The sequence below is a fragment of the Stegastes partitus genome, unplaced genomic scaffold (genome assembly GCF_000690725.1).
Source record: "Stegastes partitus isolate 25-593 unplaced genomic scaffold, Stegastes_partitus-1.0.2 Scaffold275, whole genome shotgun sequence".
Classification (NCBI taxonomy): Eukaryota; Metazoa; Chordata; class Actinopteri; family Pomacentridae; genus Stegastes; species Stegastes partitus.
In genome coordinates, this window is record NW_007578006.1 from 513,548 (window position 1) to 523,484 (window position 9,937).

Here is a 9,937-nt window from a genome sequence, read left to right on the forward strand (position 1 = left end):
GGAGTGAAAAGAATCACTTAAAAACTGTCAATAAGCACAAATGAATACAGTCATAAACAGGAAAGACAAGACAAAGCGAGGTAGAACTATACAAACAGTAAGGACAAATGAGTTGGAAACAGCCAGATGATAATAAGAAGCTAAGCTTGGACGTAGGAATAGCGCAGCTTTAGGAAGGTCTAAAAGAAATGGGGAAATGATGAGTCTTTAATATTGATTTGAATTTTGCCAATGGTGGGACGGGATTTAATGAATGGGAGGCTGCTCGGTGGATCTAATTTGTTCTGTGAATGAGTCTGAAGTCAGCTGGAGCTCTGCATTTCCACAGCTTTGCCGCGTTGAGCTGTATGTACCACAGGCTGATGTGGGCTGATATGGAATAACATCTGTTAAGCAGATTAAAAGCTTCTAGTGCTTTGATGATCAATGTGTAATAGGTTCACACTTCCCATTGAACTGTTATAGTTTTAACTTATCACACAAGCTGGTCAGAGGATTTATCCCAGCAAGAGTGTTTGTGGGTATAAGCTCCTGGTTAGGATTCATATGATATGTACTATTCGGAGTGAATAAGAATAATAAAATCCCTGCACTTTTTATCTGTTTTTTTCTTCTGTGACTGTTTTTAATCGTCAATGTGCGACTGCTCAAACTGCATTCATATAATACAGATTTGCAGTGCAGTATTAGAAAAGGAGATGATGTGATTATCACCTCATTTTAAAGCCTCTTTCTTATCAGAAATGATGTGCAAATGTTGTGTTTTAATAATTGAACATGTAGCAGTGACTGAAGTCGTCCTCGTACTGTGTAATCAAATTATCCACCGAGGCGCCGTCTTGTAATTGGGTGCAGATGTTTGCCGTGAGTTTTAGTTCAAAAGGGCTACCACCGTCTTCTATTTATCTTTGTGATTCATGGAGCTTTGAAGCAGCACGAAACATGCAGAAACAAACTCATTACAAAGAAGTACTGCAGGCGGATTGGTTTGATTGAGTAGGCTGACCGGTGTAACTTAAGGACAATCTTTTATGTGTGTGGACTTCCTGCAGCTTGTTAACAACGTGCAGAGATTTGCTCGTCTTATGGCATTAGGAAGATGAATTGCTTTCTTACTGCTTTGCAATGTGCTAAAAATAGCAATAAGTGTGTGTCTGTGTTTTGTAAGGGTGCTTTTTCTCTCCCCTGTGTGTCGTGAAAATTAAAGCAATGGTCAAAGCTTGCTTAGCTGTGAACATTTAATACATGATTATTAACACGCCACAAAGCAGTTGTAAGCAACTTCAAGTGTTTAAGTAAACTGCTGCCTCCTGAACGTGTCACTGGTGTATTTTGCCCAATCAGTATAATTATCTACAATGTGCATAGAGTTCATTTTATGGTGTAATACAGCTCTTTGAACTGTAAATGCATGTAATTCTTGTTGGTCTGAAATGACAGCAAAATAGCTTCGCTCTATGATTTACATACTGAGATGGTAGACCTGTATGTTATTTGTAAAATTCCCTGGATGGGAGTCTTGTTAGTAGTTTCAGCAAGTGAAATTGCTTGTGGCATTTATTAGCATTTCGCACCTAGTTTGTTTGTATCTTGACGTTTGTAGAGGTGAGGATTGCACATTGGAAAAGCAATGACAATCTGTTTTCCTCTGTTCCGAGCTTCTATGCAGTTACAAAAGAAAAAGTTAATAAAAAGTGATTAGCCATCCAGAGCATTTATAAACATCTGCATCGTCATCAAAAACAAGTGAAACTATTTTTTTCTGTTGTAAATGAATTCAACCTTAAGCTGCAAATATTTCTCCTCATGACTGAAAAATGATCACGTCTTTCATTGATGTTTGAGACGAGCCTCAATTAATCCAAAGGGTTTACAGCTAATTAGACTGAGTTGCAATATTAAATAACTTGCTTTTTTAAGGGCAGTTTTTAATATGTGATGACGTGAAGCAGTCTGTGCATGATGATGAAACTGTTAGTTTCAGCCGCAGCTGTAATGAGCAGCACTCGGTTCTACAGTTTGTCATAAGTAACGTGACAACATGATGTGACAATCACTCCAGAGACCCTTCAGTGCTGCTGCCTTTTGAAGTTTGCACTGATGAGGAGAACGATCTACTGTGCACATGGAAAAATGTGTCTCTCGCCTCTAAATAGAACCAATTTTAGATGGATAGATAGATAGACAGACAGACAGACAGACAGACAGACAGATAGATAGATGACAGCAGGAGACTGTATTATTGAATGGGTGGGTGGCCGTGTCCAGGATGGAGGACAGTTTGGCTGTCGTTCTTCTCTTCCCTCTTCTGAGTGATGTCAAAATGGAGCATGAGCTAGACAGGAGGCTTGGTGTGGCCACAGCAGTTATACAGGCATTGTACCAGGCAGTCAAGGTGAAGAAAGAGCTGAGCCGGAAGGCAAAGCTCTCAATTTAGCAGTTGAACCACATTCAAGCCTTCACTTATGGTCATGATCTATCGATAGGGACCAAAAGTATAAGATCACGGACACAAGCAGCCAAAATGAGTCAGCCTCACAGACAGGGTGAGGAGCTCTGACGTCCGGAGGGAGCTCAGAGTAACATCATATCAAAAGAAGCCAGTTGAGGTCGATTCAGATGCCTCCTGGGTGACTTCCTTTGGAGGTTTTCCGAGCACATCCAGCTGGGAGGAGACCTCGGGATAGGCCCAGAACTCTCTGATGGGACTATATATCTCATAAGGTTTGGGAACGCCTCGGATCCTGGGAGAAACTGGAAAACATTGCTGGTTGGACGTCTGGAATGACATGCGTAGCCTGCTGCCTTTGCGGCCCTGGATAAGAACATGGACGGATGGTTTGATCTCTGTTAGAACAACCTGTTTCTCTTTGCTTAAGTACGTTATCAGCAAATTTTGCTTCAAAGAAGAATGAAATGACATGTCAACTTTCCATCTTTATGGCAGTCCTTACACAGCATGTTCAAGAAAGCTTGAAAAATGACAACCACTGCTGTGATACCCATCATCTCTGATTGGGGTTCAAGGTTTTGTCGAGTCAGGTTATACAAATATCACCCAGCTTATCACCCCTATCTTGGCAAAATGTTGTTCTGCATTTAAATATGGCTGTTGACAAGCTTGCCTGCTGCATATGTATTACTTGGTACTGTATGTAACCGTGCTTTAGGACTCTCTTGTGCATTAGTGTTTATTCAACATGGAGGAGAGTTTTACTATTTAGCTGATAAATACAATCTTCTGATCATGTATTTCTGTTGGTAGAAATGCTTTCATCCTGTTCCAGCCCAGATTGTACTGACATCCATTGTGATTTGACTTGTTGCTGCGGTCACCAAAATAGCAAAATCGTGGTTGTCCACACCCACCCATCTACCCACATGGGTTTCTTCTTTGTGCCTCTATAATGTATAATGTGTGTGTCTGGGCATGTAGGCCGAGACAAAGGACGGAGGACTGCAAAGGGAAGTGAAGGATGCTGGTACTCGCTGCTATGGACTGAACATGATGAATTGTTTGTCCCTGTTGGGACTGACACTTAGAATTATTCCTCGTGTGTTTGTATTGATTCTGTCTCTGCAGAACTCTGTGGCAGGTTTGCGTGCGTGGGTGATTTCATGTTTACAAGAGTGTGTTTGTGTGTAGTTTAAATGAATCCACTAATCTCTCTTCTCCTGTCATCAGAAACTAAAGCCGAGCTGGAGGATCTCATGGCGGACATCAAGAAACTGGCCAACAAAGTACGCTCTAAGTTAAAGAGTGAGTATAATTTCTTTTCTTTTTTTTTTTTGTCCTTCTTGAGTTGAAACTGATCATTATTGTTTGTGTTGGTTAAACTTTTTGTTTGCTTTTACTTAAATAATAGAACGACAAAATACTGGCAAATACCAGCAGCATCTGCAGTTCTTTCATATTCTCACTCTCATTTAACTGGCAGTTAGTTGATGTTTTTCATAATTTCCTGGAAAGATTTTGTCAGCTTCAATATGATGGATTTTCTGACAGTTCTGAGCTGAAATGATCAGTTAGTTCATTGATCATCAGAAAATGTATCAGCAACTTTCTTCCTAATTGATTAATCAAATATACACAATTTATCAAGTGAAATTGCAAATGCTTTTTGGTTCCAGCTTCTTAGCTTGGCTTCTTTTAAATTATTTGGACCGTCAGCTTTCTACTGATTTCTTTCATTGTATACATGTAGAATTTATAAACCATGAGAACCCCAAAACCTGCTGGTGGGTTTGAAAATCATGGTACCTTTAAAAAATTACACTATTTATCGGAGCCATTGACTGTAGAAACAGAAAGAATGATCAAATTTTCCAGCAGTATTTAATCTACTCATCTGTGATGATCTGTTCCAACAGGAAAATGAACCCAAGCTAAATTTTAAATTGTAATTCATCAAAATTGCTTGATTTTACATGGTTTAAAACTCACCAAAAATGAACCCCAGATTCTGTAAACACTAAAAATTCTGCATTCTTCAGTGCAGCTGATCAGCCATGAGTGACTCAGCTGTGACCTACAGTCATGTAACAAGAAATTCAGGGTCTTTTTTGGCTTTGAACTGCAGGAAGTGTTTACGCTGAGTAGGTATGGACAAGTATGGAAACAAATTAAAAAAGTAAGTTGCAAAACACCTATGATATGTAGAGTCACTTTTCCAGAATTGGAAACACCTATGGACTCTTGGGGGAAAAAATGTACATATTGATTCCAAAGTATTTCAGTTTTTGTAAAGTAAATAATCAAAGAAATTAAACTGTAGTTTTTTCCTTTTTTCTGATTTATAACATTATAACTGTGTCATACTGCACAGAAGATATTTATGAGTTCTCCATGCTTCTAGCCTTATTTCCATAGTGGTGCAGGACTTTATATTGCAGTGAATTATAATCCCACAGTGGGAACGAAATGTTACAGGAGTGAGCAAACAATCAGAAACTGCTTGGAGTTCAGATGACAAAATGAAAATAGCCTTTAGTTGCAGCCCTGAAATCTGTGAAACAGTATCATGACCCTATTATTTTCCAATGTGTGCAGTTCTTTAACTTGTGTGATGCGATGGCCCTGGTGCTCCCTCAGGAGAGGAGAGAAGGTAACAAGCGAGACATTAAGAGACAGTGAACTGTAAAGCATTTGGCAGCTGACAGACAACTCGGTTTGCTCTCGTGGATGCTGTAGTGCAGTGGGCAGAGTGATTAGTGTCACTCGCCACAGAGGTGGTGGCTGGGATTCATGCGCATGAACACACACCGAGTTTTATTCATACTTGTGCACACAGACGGTCTAATGTTACAGTAATTTACCGCGTGCAGGCATAATGGATGTGTAGCTGATACTGTATCACACACACCCATCATGAATTACAAGAGTCCTCGCTTTTTATTCATCTCTTTGTGTATTCGTAAGTGTGTGAGGCCTATAATCTTCTTATTGCATTATTTCTCGTCACCCTCACACCTTCTTTGTGTATCTTGCACACTTGACAAGATTTTCTCATTTCTCTTACTTTGCCCTCCTGTTATACATTTCTTGTAATGGTTATGTAGTATTTTTGAAACAGAGTGACTTGAAAACTTCTGTATCCACCACATAAGTAATTTCTTATAAAACAAACAAACAAAAAAAACCCTTTCCCACATCTTCCTGCAGGGCTCAGGTGGTGAAGAACAGGGTTCTTGATGAAATATCTGGATGCAGTATCTTACAGTAAAAGGAAAGTGGAAGTACTTCAGTGCAGAAACCTGGAGGGTAGTTACCCCCATCCTTCTTCCTGCAGGCCAACACACAGACACACAACTGTGCACATCTCTGTGTATCACTATATATGAACAGGGATACACACAGTTGACATGAGTGCAGTAAGGCGGAACAGGTCCGTATCTCCGGCCTTTTATCTGTGTCACTCTCGTTCAGGTCAGCTGTTGCCACAGGAAGCCTTTGTTTTGCTGCTGTCTGCACGTTTGGGTGTGTATGTGCATAATTAATTGGTCACTAAGTGGCCATATCTTTATCCACCCTGCAATAGAGCTTTAAAGAGAGCAATCTTAAGTATCTTATTTCAGTTTCTTAACCCTCTGAACTTCAAACAGCTTCTGGGTGTTTTTTTGGCTCCTGTCACATTTTTAGTTACGGTGGACTTGTTTTTTTACTGCAGTATGAAGTCTTGCACCTCTACGGAAACAGCACAACCATGACTGGAACTCAAAAATACCTTTTGAAAAATTGCTGCAACAAATTGTTTTAAATAACTTGTATGAGCAACTTAAGAACAACCAGGTGAGTGGTTGTTGCATGAAGCCTATGGTCTTTTATAGATTTATGTTACAATATATTTAAATATATAAAATCTGAATATAAAACGCTTTAGCTATGAAGCCAAAGACAATTCTCTACACTGTGGCCAGCAGGGAGGCGATGCTCGTTGGGTTATGAATACACAGAGGTTGCAGTGAAAGCTATGAATCTGAGAGGACACAGATTCAACAAGCCCAAGGAGGCAGATTTAATCATTCCTGCAAAGGTTTAAAAACAATATTCTCTTTCAACGTTATCTCTAAATTATTGATATTACTGAATACATTAAAGTAAATCAAAACCATTGTGCCTTTTCCTGGAACGCTCCGACTATAATGTCTGCCTTTGTGACAGGACCCATTATTGTGCAAGAAAAAAAAAAAGACTTGCTATTTACAGAGGCTCCTGGGTTCTTCTGTGACGCTTAAACAATACACAGTGGTTGCTAAGTTGCTAAAGGAAAGTTTGCCAAGAAGACGCAAGGCAGTGTTGAATGAAGCAGGGCTGATCAATAACATGATGTCAAATGCTGGATGGAAATATGTTCAATTCCTGAAATTTTTAGATATTTCAGCATGTATCACAGAAATCACATGTCTCCTGAGCTGTGATATTGTGTTAAAAATCACCTGACCCCCGTTAAGCATGTCAGCCTGAGCTGTTTGTGTTAACAGGTAGCAGTACAACACACGCATGATGCAGCTGCAGACATGGACACTTCTCTGTACAACACGTCCCTGGAGGTGCAGGAGCTGCTGCAGCCCAGTTTAAATTAGAGGAAAATGGGCATATAAATGAGCGGGCTCCCACGTCTCTGTAATTGATTCAGTTCTTCACACGGCCTCACATTGTCTTTAATCTACATTATTGAGCTCAGCAGCGGCTCCTCCACAATGACTTCCTGAGGTGTGACTGTTAAGGAGCAGTTAAGAAAGTAGCTTTTACATGAAAAAGCTTTACTTTACTGAAAAAAAAAGTCTTCTGAAGAAGCAGAGTCATCAGTAATTTGTACCTCGATCAACTTCTCAATAGTCAGGCCTGTGCCTTATTTCAAATTATTATTTATTTGAGTGACTGATTTGAAGTGCGATATGAGAAACTGTCATATTATATTTGAATACTTAAATATAATAACCCATCTGGCTATAATTGTAGGTCTCTATATACATAATGGTACATTTGAATTACATTTCTCTAAAAGGCTGACGAGATGAACGATCTGGACCTCAGTGTGTTTAACGTTTTCTTTTAGAGCTTGACAACTACTGATCAGATTACAGTGAAATTTAATGTGAATATTTGGGGCCTCCAGAGGACTTCTGATAGTGATTTTGACAACTAGTGTTTTCTCTTGTGCAACAATCGCTTTAGTCTTTCTTTTGACCCGCTCCTGCCGAGGTATCTCAAAAACAAAAGGCCTGATTTCTATTAAGTTTACTGTGGATGTCCTGAGGTGGAATCCTTGTGTTTTCAATGACCCCTGGACGTTTGTTTTCACACCAGCCTCAGGACTAAATGTCAGATTTGCACGCAAATTTAAGCACTGTATCTCATAATCTACTCGTGAGGTTTTCTGAGCACATTTCTGCTCTCATTGATACAATCATTTCTGATTTTATTAACCTCCTCAGCTCCACTTCTGCTTTGACACCAAGGATACCTAAATCATCAGCATATTGTTTGATTCATCTAACACTTGTATTCTGTACGGCGTACTGGTCCTTTAGAGGCAGCTGACACCATTGTAGACTTTCTTGGCTGTTTTTCTTGGCGTTCATTTTGTAGGGGAGCACTGAGCTGGTGATCTTATATTGTTTTTTGTGTCCAGGTATCCAGCAAACCATCGAGCAAGAGGAGGGGCAGAACAGGTCATCAGCTGACCTAAGGATACGTAAAACACAGGTACAGTCGAGGAGACAAGTGGATACTGCATATTAACTGTGTTCGTACAGTGTAGGTAATGAAAAATAACATCACATGAAAATATTAGTCATTTTTCATTATTAAAATGCATTTTCTAGCCATAGTTTTATATTAGTGCATGTGTATTCTGTGCTTTTTATTTACTGAAGGATATTTACATGTGTAAATGATGAAAACTGTATTTTGACAAATGACCAATGCTTATATATTATACACTGATGAAAACACGTTGATCCAACTTTTTTATTTTTGTGGAAACGTCTGTAATTTTGCGAGGTAGCTCTCATTTAACAAACAAATTTATGTAAACTAGCATGGATTTGTTTTGTACAATAAAAGTGTTTCCAGTATTTGACTTGAAATTAGAAGTTTTATTTATTAAATAAAAAGGAAATATCTGTGAAATTATGATACATTATGAGTAATGTATTTTTGTCTTTTTTGGGGAAAAAAAATTCTTTAAAAATAGAAATGCAATAGTTATTGACAGTTACATCGTTTTAGTGTCAGTCTGTTTTTGTAATTCTACTAAAATGTCAGTTTATTTCAAAAATATGGTAAAAAATCTGTAAAAATTAAGAGGTCTCCCCTCCCCTGAAAAAAAGTTTACTACAGTTTGTATTGCACTAAACGTGTGTTTTGGAAAATCATATGAAAAATAATCAACTGACTTTAAAAAAAAAAATTAAATTAAAAATAATGTTTACAAAACAAATCTTTCTGGAGCCACCTCACCACTACCTGCAATTTGTGTTTTTATTTTTGCATCTGTGAGAAGCTCCTCAGCTCCAAGTTTTCAGAATGTATATTAACCGCTTTGAGTACACCCAATTTAGTCATTTTCCAATATAAACACACTGAATTTGCTTGAAGTTAGTGTGTAATATGCAATTGGAACACAGCTACACTTATGTATTTGTGCCTTCCCACCTCCTGTTCATTTGGCGTTAAATTAGCCACTTAGTTTAGTATCTACTGCTGGCATCATGCTGGCTTAAGCAAAGTGTTTAATTGTTTGTTGTCGTCTCTGCAGCACTCCACACTGTCCCGTAAGTTTGTCGAGGTGATGTCAGAGTACAACACCACTCAGTCGGACTACAGGGAGCGCTGCAAGGGACGCATTCAGAGACAGCTGGAGATCAGTGAGTAGACCTGAGAGACCAAACCGTCCTCCACCCTTCATACTGTCTGCACGCATGTCAGCACGGCATGGATCCCAAACATCGGCATCTGTCATGAGGCCCGCGACGCGCTTTTCTTTGCTCGGTTTTAAAGTTTCTAAATCGAATTTCCTGAGAGCATCTGCACAGATTCAGTAAGAACATGCTAAAAATAATTAATTTGTGGAAAAGGGAACACCATCAAACTTGAAGAACTCATTTTCATTGTTGATTTTGGTTAAATACTGGACAGTCTGAGACGCTTTTAGGGACAGAACTACATGTAATCTAGGCGAATGTGGAAGCGTGTACTGTAAATTGTTACTGTACTGTAAATCAGGTCAACTTTAGTCGTGGCTGACCAAAAATAATCACTCGTCCTACATTTCCTTGCGTGTCCATTATCCCCAGCACATGCATCATCCTCTTCATCGCCATCCTCCATGATTTTAGTCAGATGTTAGATTCATGTTAATTATGCTAAAAATACAGTCTGCAACCCCATTTTCTACCAATTTGTAATCATTCAAAGTTTTTTTTTTTTTTT

The 9,937-nt window shown here is 38.9% G+C and overlaps 1 protein-coding gene across 1 annotated transcript in view; it reads left to right on the top strand.

Moving 5' to 3' along the window:
• Positions 1-9,937, top strand: part of LOC103357831 (syntaxin-1A) — a 54,225-nt gene that overhangs the window by 29,025 nt on the left and 15,263 nt on the right. Inside the window, exons 4-6 of the mRNA XM_008282551.1 lie at positions 3,686-3,760; positions 8,136-8,209; positions 9,264-9,372. Of these exons, the coding sequence (XP_008280773.1) occupies positions 3,686-3,760; positions 8,136-8,209; positions 9,264-9,372 (258 nt within the window). The remainder of the gene's footprint in view (positions 1-3,685; positions 3,761-8,135; positions 8,210-9,263; positions 9,373-9,937) is intronic.